Source organism: Schistocerca serialis, chromosome 2 (genome assembly GCF_023864345.2).
Source record: "Schistocerca serialis cubense isolate TAMUIC-IGC-003099 chromosome 2, iqSchSeri2.2, whole genome shotgun sequence".
NCBI lineage: Eukaryota > Metazoa > Arthropoda > Insecta > Orthoptera > Acrididae > Schistocerca > Schistocerca serialis.
This window is the reverse complement of record NC_064639.1, coordinates 665,706,391-665,722,856: the sequence shown is the minus strand read 5'-3', so window position 1 is coordinate 665,722,856 and position 16,466 is coordinate 665,706,391. Positions and strand designations below refer to the sequence as shown.

At 43.3% G+C, this 16,466-nt stretch overlaps 1 protein-coding gene across 1 annotated transcript in view; it reads right to left on the bottom strand.

Annotated features, from left to right (window-relative positions):
* The window catches only part of LOC126456317 (E3 ubiquitin-protein ligase lubel), a 464,483-nt gene that overhangs the window by 26,257 nt on the left and 421,760 nt on the right, over nt 1-16,466 (bottom strand). Inside the window, exon 22 of the mRNA XM_050092068.1 lies at nt 16,178-16,344. Coding sequence (XP_049948025.1) covers nt 16,178-16,344 — 167 coding nt within the window. The remainder of the gene's footprint in view (nt 1-16,177; nt 16,345-16,466) is intronic.

Below are 16,466 nucleotides of genomic sequence, written 5' to 3'. Positions count from 1 at the left end.
TTCAGAATCACTACAGAACAAGATAAATACATGGGAACATACTGCTGTTGATCACTGCTAGATCATGATTTGAATTAATATTCACTAGTCCAGTATTTGGTTCCTAGTTTTTTCCTAGCCATGTTGTAATCCATGTAACAGTTACCATCCAGTCTTCTCCAAGTATACCCTCATTACTAGTTTCTTGAAAGACAGGGCCTATTTGGCTCTGGCAGATCATAATTACATCTTTTTTTATATATCAAACCCATTGACTGCTGAAATGTAATGATTTTGTAATGTATTTTAAACTCTGAAATCAAATAAGATTGGGGAGAGAATAATCAGGTATTATGTACAAGTTTTGATTGGTGTTGGCTTCCTGCCAAAACTGAGTGCCATGTGAGACATGTACAGTCCCTTAATACTAATTACTGTTTCCTACTGAAGTATGGTGTGGAGAAAGTTCCTTAAGATATTTAAACTGTGTTCTGAGCAGTCGTTTCAAAAGTAGCCAGATCAGTAACAGCAGATAACAGAAACAATTGCATAACAATAAGTGTTAAAAAATCCTCTCAGACCCTTAAATAACTCAAACTCAGCACTATATAAAAAAAAGGTCCATCGGGAGACAGGGTGCTTAAATTTTTATCAAAATTACAAAGATTTACAAAAGGGTATTGTTTGTTTCAAAGAAATCTATCAAATGACAAAAAATATTTAATGATGAAAATAAAATAAAGACAATCTGGAAGTTGTAAGACAAGAAACAAGGTTAAATATTATAACTTACAGACAGTGGGTAGAGCTGGGTCAACAAATGATTCACAGGAACTAGCAAATTTTGTGACTGAATAGTTTTCCAGTACTACAACTAAAATATCCAAATGAAGATGTTGCACCAGAAAAATTTACGCAGCAAGTACAGTGAATATGAAATCTGGAAAACATTGCAAAAATTAAATAACAGGAAGTCAACAAGCACAGATGAGTGCCCATCAGTCTACTCAAAAAATACTTGGAGAGCTTTCAAGCTTCTGGAATATAAGAAACAGGCCATAGCTGTAAATTAAAGAAAAGTAATGCAGACAATATAGAAAATTATTAGCCAATCACTTCAGTGGCATCATTCCAAAACATAACAGAATCAATAATGAAAGACAGAATAGTCACTCACTTGAATGAATGTTGCCTTGCCAATGAAGCACAGTTTTGTTTCCAAAGTAACAGTAGCAAGAGTACTGAATCAATCACAGCTGTGTCATCTGCACAAGGCCTTTGATACAGTATATCAGAGCTAGTCAGATTCAATATTGTGAATTGTGGGTGTTTGCTGTGGCGGAAATATTGAAGGAGAAATGTCTCTCTGTCTCTGGACAAAAGCACTGACGTTACTGTATTTTTGTGAGGTGCAGACACTGAGTTCAGTGTGATGAAGGAACTCCTTGATTTGGTACCAATGCATGACATGACTATGGTCAATGTTGTATTTCGTTGCTTAAAAAATGTAATTGATGAAATGAACATAGTTGAGGAAAACTTTCATCAGTCACAATGCACTGAACTCCTGCGTTAACTGGTCACAAGTCGGGTGTTGTTGCTTTTGTGAGATAAAAGTTGAATTTGGTACCCAGCAGCCAATACCAGAAATACATTGTGTTCTATATAATGCTATCTGCTAGCAAAATGTGCGAAAATAAATGACATCATTGATGTAGTTGTAAAGACAATTAATATGCTCAGATCACATGGTTTGAGGCATTGGGGATTCACATCCTTCCTGAACTCAACTGGGAAGATGACTATGTGCCTTATTTTTGTGAAGTCTGCTGACTGTGTAGAGATGTTGTTTTGTAACATTTTTTCAGCTTACTTCAAGATTATTCATCAATATGCAAGGAAAACCAGTAAAAGAGCTTTACAAACCCAGCAGGTATTAATTTTGCCTTTTTGATTGAGCACCTGGATATCCTACAAACTTTGCAACATAAAATAATTACCAAAGTCTTTGACAACACTTTGGGTTTCAACGAAAAATTACTTTTGAGGGTGAAGAAAAATTCAAAAAATTAATGTGTACAGTTTCCAAATGTTAGACTAACTCTAAGTGAAGAATACCTGGAAAAGGAGATATTAAATGAATATGGATTTGTTACTATGCTAAAAGCTCTGACAGAAAATTTTGACAACCTATCTAATGACTTAAATCAGTTTCAATTTTATTTTAGCATTTTTGCAGCTCATTTTGTAATGGTCAATGGAAAGGGATCCCCTGAACTCCAATTGGAGCTCACTGACTTTCAGCATCATATGGTGAAGGATAAGTTTTTCTACAAGTTCTGAGAGAAAATGTTAACAACAGATTTAGTGATTTCAATCAGTTTGAATTTTATTTAAGCATTTTTGCGGCTTCCTTTTCTGTGTTTATTGAAAAGGCAACTCCCAAAATTCAGTTGGAGCTTACTGACATTCAGCATCATATGGTGAGGGATATGTTTTGAGCTGCAAAAAAATTAGAAATCTTCTAGAAGAGTTTTCCTCGTAAAGAGCTCCCACATTTGTTTAAAATAGCCTCTTGAGTCTGCAATATGTTTTGAACCACATACTTGTATGAAAGTGTATTTCTGATAGTAAAATTAATGAAATCAAAGTGTAGGAGTAGGCTCATTGACGTACATCTGACTGGAGCAATGAGTCTGATGCAAAGCAGTTTCGTTCTAAACATTGAGACTTTAACAAATAGAAAAAAAATCGTTTTAATGGAATTGAGCACTATAAAACAATGTTTCTTTTTCCCAAGTAGTAGGCCTGCTCTGGACATGACACTTTTGTGTGAGATTAAATGAAATATTTGCTTTGAACTTGTGTCCACAAATTCTAAAGTTTTTTTATGACCCCATTCCACCTGCAACTGTTAATAGTGAAATAGTATGAAAAGAAACTAATTAATAGTTGCAAGCAGCATGGAATTATTTAAAAAGTAAATGAAATATGTTAATAGCTGTTTAAGAAATAGCATGTGTTCTTTGCTCATTACATTAAATGTGTTTATTAGTTACATAAAATTAAAAATTACTATGTTTTGAAAAGGAATGGACTAAAACTTTGAGCCAAAATAGGTACATGCTTTTCACCAGCAATTAGCAGATCTTTACTGAGGTGACCTCTCCTTCCTGTAAGCACTCTTAAAGCTACACTCCCTCCTCACCCCCCCCCCCCCTCACTCCCCCCCCCCCCCCCAAATCCCACTCTCATCTGTAAAACTAATGTTCCGCAGTTTTTTCTTAATAGATTTACTGGAAGTAGGGGCAAGTAAGTTACACATCCTTTCTGCCTTTTTTGCTTTTATATTTTACCAGCTCTTCTACCAAGCAAAGTAGCATCAAGAACTGTGCTGCTGAAGACATTTATTTTGTATTAATCATTTCTTTGTGTAGCTACTCAGATGAAACAATGCTATAGGAATGATACTGTGACAACAACATGCATTTACAGTCACTGGCTGAGAAAAATTCTTTTTGTTACAGGCGGAAGACAGGAACAATAATTGGTAGGCGAATTCAGGTACCACTCTCAGTTAGTTCTTAAATCGTCTTTTATTCTTGTATTTTTCTCCGGTCAAGTTTTGTCACCCCCTATACACATATGCCCTCACTGGTGGCCTGTCCATCCACCCCTCAATATGGTTCTGGCAATGAGCAAGACAGTTATAGTCACTGTGGAACCTTTCCATGTAAATATGCTGTATGCATATCGAACTCTCACATCAAATGACTTGACGGTGTTACCCACTGCAGCTCTCATGCCCAGCCCTGCTGTAGAGCATAAAACTCTGTTTTTCCTCCCTATTACCCCATTTTCTAGGCATAAGCACAACCAGTCACTGGCAGCTCCTCTTATTCCAAATGATTCTAGTTGTTTTTCTTTTTAAAAAGAAAAAAAGCCATGAATCATTTGGAATAAGAGGGATAGCCAGTGACTGGTTCTACCCATACCTAGAAAATTGGATAAAGAGGATAGGAATAACACAGGCCACGAATAAAGCTTTTTTTTTTTATATACATTGTCAGATTCTTATTACACTCACAAGAGAACCTCCCCATCGCACCCCCCCTCAGATTTAGTTATAAGTTGCCACAGTGGACAGACCTTGAAAAACTGAACACAGATCAATTGAGAAAACAGGAAGAAGTTGTGTGGAACTATTAAAAAAATAAGCAAAATGTACAAACTGAGTAGTCCATGTGCAAGATAGGCAACATCAAGGATAGTCAGAACTCGGGAGCGCCGTGGTCCCGTGGTTAGCGTGAGCAGCTGCGGGGCGAGAGGTCCTTGGTTCAAGTCTTCCCTCGAGCAAAAAGTTTAATTTTTTATTTTCAGACAATTATCAAAGTTCAGGCACTCACACATAATCAACTTCGCTCTCCAAAATTCCAGGACATGTTCAGATTTGCTTTGACATATGCAGGATTTGACGGTCTACACACGGAAAAATTTGAAAACATTAAAAACATATGTTTGACGGAGCACAGGGAAAAGTGTGCGACTGTGAGACTTTTGGATTCATGTGTAGCAGTTTATGTGACAAACTCTTATGTTTTCATCATTTTTTGGGAGTAATTATCACATCCACAAGAAAACCTAAATCGGGCAACATAGAAGAATCTTTTTACCCATTCACCAAGTGAACAAGTTAGGTGGATCGACAACATATTCCTGTCATGTGACGCACATGCTGTCACCAGTGTCGTATAGAATATATCAGACGTGTTTTCCTGTGGAGGAATCGGTTGACCTATGACCTTGTTGTCAAATGTTTTCGGTTCCCATTGGAGAGGCACGTCCTTTCGTCTACTAATTGCACGGTTTTGCAGTGTGGTCACAAAACACAGACACTAAACTTATTACAGTGAACAGAGACATCAATGAACGAATGGACAGATCATAACTTTGCGAAAATAAAGAAAAATTTTTCGCTCGAGGGGAGATTTGAACCAAGGCAGCTGCTCATGCTAACCATGGGACCATGGTGCTCCTGAGCTCACGCTGTCCTTGATGTTGCATATCTTCGCGTGGACTACTCAGTTTGTACATTTTGCTTATTTTTTTATAGTACCACACAACTTCTTCCTGTTTTCTCGATTGATCTGTGTTCATTTTTTCAAGGCCTATCCGCTGTGCTGACTTATAACTAAATCTGAGGGGGGGTGTGATGGGGAGGTTCTCTTGTCGGTATTATAGCTGATTAGTGATTCTGGCTAACTAGAGAGTAAATTTGTTTTCCAAGTAGTGCAGTCCACTCCATTATCTCCAGTACTATGAAAGGAGCTGACAAACAGTTGGAGTCTAGCGCTACAAATTGAGGGAGCTGTCATTTGACCACAGCACAGCGAGTTAAAGGATCTGATTTACAGACAAGTATTTGGAGCTTCTGACTTGTAAGCTCCCTCTGGTTATGTGTAGCGGTATCACAAGAGGTGATGAGGAAACAGATGACATGATCACATGATGAAAGACAGTAAATGAAAACTGACACTGTGTTGTAATATACTTCACATCTCATTTAGAAAAAAGGTATATTGAAGTTTTTATACATTTGTGGATTCATATTGGATAAGTGTGTGTGTGTGCGTGTGTTTGTGTGTGTGTGTTCGACAAAGGCCATTGGCCGAAAGCTTTAAGTGTGAAACTTTTTGTTGTGCCTAATGCAGCATCTCCGGTATAGAGTGAGTAGTAACTTTCCCTCTCATAATATTGTTATATTCCATCCTGCATTTTCCATTGTTTAATAACATTACATTTGTATTTATAAAATAAATCTGTCACATATGTCATAATGGAGATTGAATGTGTGCCAGTTTTTTTTTTAATGAGAGAGGGAGAGTGGTAAGGAAGGTGGTTGGTTGCTTGGATTCAAGGGACCAGACTGCGACGGTCATCGGTCCCTTTTTCCAAATACGAAAAATACCCACAGAGAATAAAAAACGTTCAACAGAATAGGAGACAGATGACACAGAACAAAAGAAACGTAGACAAGGACCAGACAAAACGAAATAAAATCACACAAAGTATGACGGTGGTTGGCCGACCATAGGAACAAAAAAAAAAAGGAAAAGCCAATCACCGAGAACATATTAAAAACTGAGTTTAAAACCATAGGCCAAAGGCCAGAATCAACACAAAACAATAAAGTAAAACTTAAACACTCAGATTAAATGATAAAAAACCCCTGCCCGAATAAAACGCAAAACTAAGCTGGCCATAGCGGGGTCATCTGTTAAAAGGGCAGGGAGCATGTCAGGCAGTACGAACGTCTGCCTGAGCACAGCTAAATGAGGACACTCCAATAAAATGTGGACCACAGATAAAATGGAGCCGCAGCGACATAGAGGTGGGTCCTCACGGCGGAATAAGTGGCTGTGCATCAGCCGAGTGTGCCCAATGCACAGCCGGCAGAGGACAACAGACTCCTGGCGGGAGACCTGCATGGATGACCGCCACACAGTCGTTGTCACCTTGATTGGACGGAGTTTGTTTGGCGTGGGCAGATTGCGCCATTCAGTGTCCCAAAGCGATAGAACTTCGCGGTGTAAGACTGCCCGCAAATCAGTCTCCGGGAGGCCAATCTCCAGAGATGGTTTACTGGTGGCCTCTTTCGCCAGGCAGTCAACATTTTCATTGCCAGGTATCCCAACATGGCCAGGGGTGCACACACAGACCACAGAGCGGCCACAATGGGCAAGAGTATGCAGGGACTCCTGGATAGCCATCACCAGACGAGAACAAGGGAAACACTGGTCGAGAGCTCGTAAACAGCTCAGGGAATCACTACAGATCACGAAGGACTCACCTGAGCAGGAGCGGATATACTCTAGGGTACGAAAGATGGTGACCAGCTCATCAGTGTAAACGCTGCAGCCATCCGGCAATGAACGTTGTTCGGAATGGTCCCCTAGAGTTAGCGCATAACCGACATGACCAGCAACCATCGAACCGTCAGTGTAAACAACGCCAGAGCCCTGATACGTGGCCAGGATGGAATAAAAGCGGCGGCAGAAGGCCTCTGGAGGGACTGAGTCCTTCGGGCTCTGTGCCAAGTCGAGCCAAAGGCAAGGGTGAGGGTGAGGAACACACCATGGGGGTGTACGCAAAGTGGCCCGGAAAGGAGGTGGAACAGTGAAAACCCTAAGCCCGGAGAGAAGCTCTTTGTCGCGGACCGTGATCATACAATCGGACCAGGGCCGACATTCTGGCAGATGGACGACTGATTGTGGGAACAGGAGATGATAGTTTGGATGCCCGGGCAAGCTAAAAACATGGGCAGCACAAGCGGTCAGTAAATTTTGGCGCCTTAACCGCAATGGAGGGACACCTGCCTCCGCAAGTATGCTGTCCACTGGGCTGGTCCGGAAGGCACCAGTGGCAAGTCGTATTCCGCTGTGTAGGATTGGGTCCAGCACCTGCAGTGCAGATGGGGATGCTGAGCCATAAGCCAGGCTCCCATAATCCAGACGAGACTGGATTAACACCTGGTAGAGCCGTAGGAGAGTAGATCGGTCGGCGCCCCACCTGGTGTGTCTCAGGCATCGCAGAGCATTTAGATGCCGCCAACACATCTGTTTTAGCAGTCGAATATGAGGCAGCCAAGACAACTGGGCATCAAAAACTTCACCCAAAAACCTGTGTGTCTCAACCACAGCAAGAAGTTCGCCATCAAGATAAAGCCATGGCTCCGGGTGAACAGTGTGTCACCGGCAGTAATGCATAACGCAGGTCTTGGCTGCCGAAAACTGAAAGCCATGCGCTACAGGCCAAGACTGCGCCTTGCGGATAGTGCCCTGAAGCTGACGTTCAGCAGCTGCAATGGCAATGGAGCTATAGTAGAGGCAGAAGTTGTCAGCATACAGGGAAGCGAAGACAGAATTTCCCACCACTGCACCGAGCCCGTTCATTGCAATTAGAAACAGGTAGACACTGAGGACAGATCCCTGTGGTACCCCATTCTCCTGGGCTTGGGAGGAACTATGGGAGGCTGCGACTTGCATGCAGAAGGTACGATACGACAGAAAATTTCGGATAAAGGTCGGCAGAGGGCCCCGAAGACCCCATCCATGAGGCGTAGAAAGGATGTCATGACGCCATGTCGTATCGTACACCTTCCGCATGTCGAAAAAGACAGCGACCAGGTGCTGACAGTGGGCAAAGGCAGTATGGATGGCCGACTCCAGGCTCACCAGATTGTCGGCGGCGGAGTGGCCTTTACGGAACCCACCCTGAGACGGAGCCAGAAGGCCCCGAGACTCCAGTACCCAATTCAACCGCCGGCTCACCATCCGTTCAAGCAACTTGCAAAGAATGTTGGTGAGGCTAATGGGATGGTAGCTGTCCACCTCCAAAGGGTTCTTGCCTGGTTTCAGAATGGGGATAACAATACTTTCCCGCCATTGCGATGGAAACTCGCCCCTGACCCAAATACGGTTGTAAAGGTCGAGGAGCCGTCGCTGGCAGTCCACTGAAAGATGTTTCAGCATCTGACAGTGGATGCTATCTGGCCCAAGAGCAGTATCAGGACAAGCGGCGAGGGCACTGTGAAATTCCCACTCACTGAATGGAACATTGTAGGATTCAGGATGGTGGGTGCGAAAAGAAAGGCGCCGACGTTCCATCCGCTCTTTAATGGAGCAGAAGGCCAGTGGGTAATTGGAAGAAGCAGAACACAGAGCAAAATGCTCTGCCAAGCTGTTGGCAATTTCGTCGGAGTCTGTACAAACTGCTCCATTCAGTGAGAGCACAGGGACGCTGACAAGGGTCTGATAGCCATAGAGGCGTCGGATCTTGGCCCAGACCTGCGATGGAGAGACATGAAGGCCAATGGTGGGCACATACCGCTCGCAGCACTCCTGCTTGCATTGGCGGATAAGGCAGCGGGACGCGCACGCAGCCGTTTGAAGGTGATGAGGTGTTCAATGGAGGGATGCCGCTTGTGACGCTGTAGCACCTGCCAGCAATCTTTAATCGCCTCAGCGATCTCAGGCGACCACCAAGGCACAGTCCTCCTCCGAGGGGACCCAGAAGAACGTGGAATGGAAGATTCTGTGGCAGTAACGATGCTGGTGGTGACCGAGTGAGCCACCGCATCCATGGCGTCATGAGAGAGAGGCTCAACAGCGGCAATGGAGGAGAACAAGTCCCAGTCAGCCTTATTCATAGCCCATCTGCTAGGGCACCCAGAAGAGTGATGCTGTGGCAGTGACAGAAAGATCAGAAAGTGGTCACTACCACACAGGTCATCATGCACTGTCCATTGGACAGACGGTAACAGGCTAGGGCTGCAGATCGAAAGGTTGATGGCGGAGTACGTGCCATGTGCCACGCTGAACTGAGTGATGGCACCATCATTTATAATGGAAAAATCGAGCTGTGCCAATAAACGCTCAATTTTGGCGCCTCGACCTGTTGCCACTGACCCACCCCACAGAGGATTATGGGCATTGAAGTCGCCCAGTAACAAGAAAGGTGGCGGCAATTGGGCTATCAGTCCAGCCATCATATGCTGTGGGACATCACCATCCGGTGGAAGGTAAAGACTGCAGACGGTAACAGCCTGTGGCATCCACACCCGAACAGCAACAGCCTCTAAAGGTGTTTGTAGAGGGAGAGACTCGCTGTGCAGAGAGTGAAGGACATAGAGGCAGACGCCACCAGACACCCTTTCATAAGCTGCCCGGTTCTTATAATAACCCCGATAGCCATGGAGGACGGGGGTTCGCATTGCTGGAAACCAAGTTTCCTGAAGAGCAATGCAGAACAAAGGGTGAAGGCTGATAAGTTGTCGGAGCTCAGCTAGATGGTGGAAGAAACCGCTGCAGTTCCACTGGAGGATGATATTGTCCATGGCTGAGAAAGGCGTGAAGGGACTGGGAAGGCAATTTACGCCACTTGTTCACTCGCTGCCACCGGTTCAGTACCCGCGCGAGTGACATCCATGGCGTCTGAGGGACCGGCGAGACCCAGGTCTTCAGCAGATGCCAGAATCTCGACCTCGTCCTCAGACGCTGAGCTTGTAGGAATCGGTGGGACGGGTGCCACCGCAATGTCGGGATTCTTGGGTACCTTTTTCCTTTTCAGCTTATCTCGCTGTGCCTTCGGTGGTTCAGGCTGGGAGGGCTTCATGGGGTCAGTCTCAGGGATGGACGACGACCGTGAGGCCCTACGACCAGGGACCGGTGGGTGTTTGAGCCACTTGCGGGTATCCGCTTGTGTACCGGTCGGAACTTGCAAAGGGAGGTCCCCAAGGGACCCCTTCCTGGTGAGAGGAGCCGAAGAAGTCTTATGCTTCTCCGGCTGGGTAGGGGGAACTGATGCCCCCGATAGTTGGAGGAGCGTTGCTCCTGAAGTAGATGGAGCAGGAGCAACAGGGAGTTTAGTGCCCCCCACCATCAAGGGGGCAGGTGTGGTCCTTCGACTCTGAGAGCTGACTGGAGCTGATGGAAGTGTAGCAGGAATGACTGTTGCAGCATAAGAAGATGTCATACGCACTGGATGAAGCCGATCATATTTCCGCTTAACCTCAGTGTACGTCAGTCAGTCCAGGGTCTTGATTTCCATTATTTTCCTTTCCTTCTGCAGAATTGGGCAGTCTGGCGAGCAAGATGGATGGTGCTCTCCGCAGTTGACACAGATGGGAGGTGGGGCACAGGGAGTATCAGGATGGGATGGTCGACCACAATCGCGACATACGAGGCTGGAAGCACAGCATGAAGACATATGGCCGAACTTCCAACACTTGAAGCACCACATCGGGGGAGGGATATATGGCTTGACATCACAACGGTACACCATCACCTTGACCTTCTCAGGTAATGTGTCACCCTCGAAGGCCAAGATGAAGGCACCGGTGGCAACTTGATGATCCCTCGGACTCCGGTGGACACGCCGGATGAAATGGACACCTCGTCGCTCTAAGTTGGCGCGCAGCTCGTCATCGGACTGTTAAAGGAGATCCCTGTGGAAAATAACGCCCTGGACCATATTCAAACTTTTGTGGGGCATGATAGTAATGGAGACATCCCCCAGCTTATTACAAGCAAGCAAGGCCCGCGACTGGGCAGAGGATGCTGTTTTTATCAATACCGAACCGGGCCGCATTTTGGACAAGCCCTCCACCTCCCCAAACTTGTCCTCTAAATGCTCTACAAAGAACTGAGGCTTCACGGATATAAAGGATTCCCCATCAGCTCTGGTACAGATGAGATACCTAGGTTAATACGTCTCACTTTCATTCATTGCCTTTCGTTCCTCCCATGGTGTGGCGAGGGAGGGGAACGATTTGGGGTCATAAACGTTACCTTTAAAATGGGCCCTCGAACGTTTAGAGACTGCTGGTGGCTGTCCACCAGCAAGAGAAGATGTGCCATGCTTCATTGCGCGTCATCCACCCTGATGCCACCTACTCCGACCAAGGGCCCTCCCCACGGGCGCCACCCAGCCACAGCAAATGCGCCACCTGGCAGGATGGCCATTGCCGGGAGTCCCGATGCCCCAGGGAGATGGGCACCTACTCCTTGGCATATGTGGGGAGTTAACGGCGCAGGCATCAGTAGAGCGATCCCTGTGTTGTCAGGGGGGTACAACCAACAGGGTACATGGCAGCCCCACCACAACGGGCTGGCTACCGAGCTGGATTTTAGGTGACATGTCGTCCATGTTTTTCATCCGTGCAGAAACTGGTACTGCTCATCGCATGGTGGAAAGTGCACACTGGAACGGATCCATGCCCAAGAGATGGAGAGCGGGCAGGACTGCAATACAATGACGAATAAGCTGGCAAGAGTTCTCAACGCAAGATGGACACAATGCACCAAGTAAGGCGCCCTTCCTCAATCGGCTCGCTCTTCAGAAAAATTTTGAGATATGGAGGTCAAACCCAACAGGGGACCATCACATAAGGCCAAAACGTTTGAGACTCCTTTTAGTTGCCTCTTACGACGGGCAGGAATACCGCGGGCGTATTCTTACCCCCAGACCCGCAGGGGGAGGGTGTCAAAATATCCATGTACATCACGAGGGCAAAGATGGAAGTGCACAATGGAGGGAATGTATGCTACCCGGAACACACTGCAGCGGATGTGGCCGGAAGCTCGATGTAAGTCCAACTCCATGACAATATCAGGTGTGCCAGATCTTAGGGCGAGATGGATTTAAGATGCACCACATAAGGTGTCCTTCCTCAAATGGTATGCACTAACGGAAAATTTGGAAAGGTAGTGGTCAAACCCCATAGGGGACCATCACATTTAGGGCCGAAACAGTTGAGACTCCTTTTAGTCGCCTCTTACAACAGGCAGGAATACCGCGGGCCTATTCTTATCCCCAAACCCACAGGGGGGAAGGAAGGTGGGGGGAAGGAATTATAGAGTAGAATATATTTACAGTTTTGTTCTCTTCTGTCACTAATGAGCCCATAGTAACTATTCACCAAAGTTAAAATAGATTATCAATATCTTTAGTGTATCAAGAAGTATCTAGAGTCAAATAGGTGCCTCACCCTGCATGTGGGACTTGAAGAGGTGGTACCTGGGGACAACATATGTCAGCTGTTTGTTCAACCAGAGACACGCAGAGGTTCCAGCTGAAATGGGTGAGAAACTCTGCTTCTGGAAAGACTGTTTTGCAATCAGCATTAATCAATATTGGTGCTCCTCAAGGTAGCATCTCATGATCAATACTGGCCAGTCACCATATAGTTCAATGAGTTTTCAGAAATTCTGTTTGTTGATTAAAGCTATATCATAATCAGAAATAAAATACCAGGACATCTGGCAGATATAGAAAAGGAAACTCTCAACCTGGCCAGCTTATAATAAACTAATACAGAACATTAAGGAAACAAACAGCAGGAATTTCTATTTAAAGGAGGAAAATAATCATGTGACATTACTTGTAGACTATAAGCTGCAGACTGTATAACAGATGCAAAATTTTCTGCAATGAATATTGACTGCCATCTGAAGTGGATGAAGTAAATCAGATGGTAGTGTGGCAGTTTAGGAATTAAATTAGGAAATGAGACATTAAAAGTAATAAGCAAGCTTTTCCATTTGTGGAGCATAACTGATGATGACAGAAACAAAACAAATATAAAATGCATACTGGCAGTAGCAGGAACAGATTTTCTGAAAATGATAAAATGTTAACAGCTAACGTAAATGTAAGTGAAGTTTTTTCTGGAAGTATTTGTCTGGTGTGTAGCATTGTATTGGGTGGGTAGAGTTAGCAAATCTATTTAATAAGGAGATACTGAAATGAATGGGGGAGGAAAGAGTTTCTTGGCACAACTTAACATAAGAAGTGGTAGGTTAATAGCACATAACCTGAGACACCAAGAGCAGTTAATTTGGAAATGAAGGGTAAGAGGGGTGGGGGGGGGGGGGGGGAGAAGGGCAAAAATTATAGCTTGAGACTAAAGCTTGACAACAATAAACAGCTTCCAGTGCATGAAGGATGCAGTAGTAGAGATAAAAAGACTTGTACAGGATAGAGTTACTAGGAGGTACGCATCAAACCAGTCTATGAATTGGAGACCACACCACATCAAGTGAAATGAAAAAAGAGATATTAACAAAGATTATGTCAGCAGTACATTATGGCCTCAGAGTTCTGTCATCAATTCACCAGAAAGAGTGATGTGTAATTACACGCTATCCCCATAGTCACTCAAAGAGGACCATAAGGATAACAGCCAGAAGTAATACCAGAGCTCACTCAAAAAAGTATGTTTAATTAAGCAGGGAGTGTAACTGCACCAACTGATTACACATACCAGTCTGTTATGTGCAGTAAGAAGATAAATTATAAATTATTAGAACAGCAGCAGCATTCATAATTGTGGAACAAGAGCCAGGCTCAACTTACATTTACTGAGAATAAATAAATGAAAATTGGAAAATATCATTTTCTACAAGGGACTGAAGTGTGCTTGATAAATTGCTCAAGGAGATTATACAGTGACATAGACAACTGATATCCAGATATTTAAAAATTCTATTGAAGCTCACCTCTCAAATAAAACTTATTAAATAGCCAAGAAATATTTAGAGAACACAGAGAAGAGATTGGCAGGAAAGTAACACAAATTAATAATAAACAGCTTTCTACCATATGCAGTCAAAATATAGTTCATTGTAATGAAAAATCATATGTTCAGAGTGAGTGAGAGAGTGAGAGAGAGAGAGAGAGAGAGAGAGAGAGAGAGAGTGTGTCATGCAAGTAGTGACAGGTGCAACTACTGTTAGTGCTTTATTCAGTGAGAAAAACTGTTCTGATCATCATTGTAACTGTAATAATCAGCAATACATTTTTGTTGTTTAAGTGTAAGATTTCTTTAAAATGAGCTGAGATGAGACAAGAGGCAGTACTGAAACCATGTCTTGTGTAACAAAATGTGCTGATCGGCCAGCAAGTAAAAGTAGTATGCCAACAACACTTCATGAAGAAAGTTATACTTATGCAGAAATAACACAAACATACGGAAGAGGTGCTACAAAGACAGGTGAGAGAAAAGACTGCAAGCAGTATGAAGATACTGGGTTAGCTGGAACTGCTCCAAGAACTGACTGAAAACCAGTATTAATGGATCAAGACTTTTGTGGAACTGCCATCTTTGCGAACAAGATTATCAGTGTGCCGCAAATGATGTAAATGGAAGACTTTAGGGCTTGAAGTTTCTGATTGAATGGTCAGACAAAACATTTGTGAAAATAATTGTGAGCATGGACTCATATGAACACAATGCAGAGGCAGAAATGTATGCTATGGGCTTTAGCAGACAGGGAGTGGCTGCAAGAAGACTGGAGTAGAGGCATTTGGGGTGACAAGACTAAAATCAGCATCTTTGGAAACAGTGGAATTAAGTTCATTCGTTGTCAACCATGTGAAGATTTGTTGCCTGACTACAGCACTGCAACTATGAAGCCTCCCATTAGTGTCAACGTGTAGGCCTGAGGCCAAGACATGGCTTTGAGTGTCTGAAAGTGTACAGGGCAACGTTAATGCCAGAAAGTACCAAGTAGTATTGAACTGCTGCCTTCTACCCATGATTTGTTTCAAGGTTAACAACAATCAGTACGGTCTTTCAGCAAGACAGTGTGCCATGTAACATGACTATAATCATTATTAAATGGTTTTCTGACCTTTTCATTAGTGCGCTGACATGCCTGACAACAGTTCCAACATTGGTCCAATTGAAAACTTGCGATTAAGGCTGAAAATTATGTTTTCATGCCAGAATCCCAGTAACAAGAGGAAGCTGCTAGAGGGCATCATCATCAGCTCATAATTGAGAGCGGTCAAACCAAGAGGTCTCCAACATTTGGTAGACTCAATGCCATACAGAATTAACACAGTGATTAAATCAAAAGGATGTCCCACAAAATACTGAGAGACATAGCAATAACATTTGTACCAAATAATATACAACTTGTTGAAATTGTTAGGATGTGATTATTTTGTTTGATTTTTAATTAAATTTTTATATTTAAACTCAACATTTTCGAACAGCAGTCATTAGGGTATGTTTCCTGAAAATTTGTAATAAATTATAAAGAATATTTCAACTAAAATGAACTCATTATAATGTTTAATTAATCTCTACAACGTGTCCAGAATTAACGCCACTTCAGTAATATTGCAGTGTTTGTTGTTCTCAAAATTATTGCTTAACTTGTTTATAAATATGTGTACACAAAAAAACAATGTACAAAACATACAGATCCTTTGTCAGCTAAACGTGTCAGTAATAATATGGTTCTTAATATGTATGAATTCATTAATTGTTTTCATTTTTCAGCACTTTTATTAGCGTGGGGTGTCAAATACTACTGTGAAATGATTTCTGGATGAATAAACCAATTAAAAAGGAACAATGGTATGATGAAACCTCAACAAATGATATTTTCTGAAAGAAAGAAAGAGAAAAGTCCATAAGTGATTTTTTGGTGTGTGTGTGTGTGTGTGTGTGTGTGTGTGTGTGTGTGTGTGTGTGTGTGTCTGTGTATGTGTGCGTGTGCGAGCGCACACACACACACATGTGCTAAGAAAAAGAAAATCTTGTTGGTGTTTAGTAATTTAAGAACACAGTTCACATAATGTGCATAGAGTGCAAAAAAATGACTGCATAACATCAAGGTTTTGTGCTTACCTGCACAATCCTGCCTGTCCTTCTGAAACATCTCCATTGCAGACAGTGTCAATAAGTCCTCCTGGTGTTTCTTTCTGTAGTTGAACAAGGCACTTAAGGGCTGTATTGTCTTTCATTTGCTCTTTGACGACATCAGGAACTTCTGTATCAAATGCCAAGTTGTGCTCCTGTCAACATAAATTGCCTTTAAAGTTTAGAAGTTTCCATGCGTTCTTCATGTTAAGATGTATTATAAAATGCACAGCAGATTATTGTAATACCTAGTAAGTGTCAATTCAGATTAGTTTAA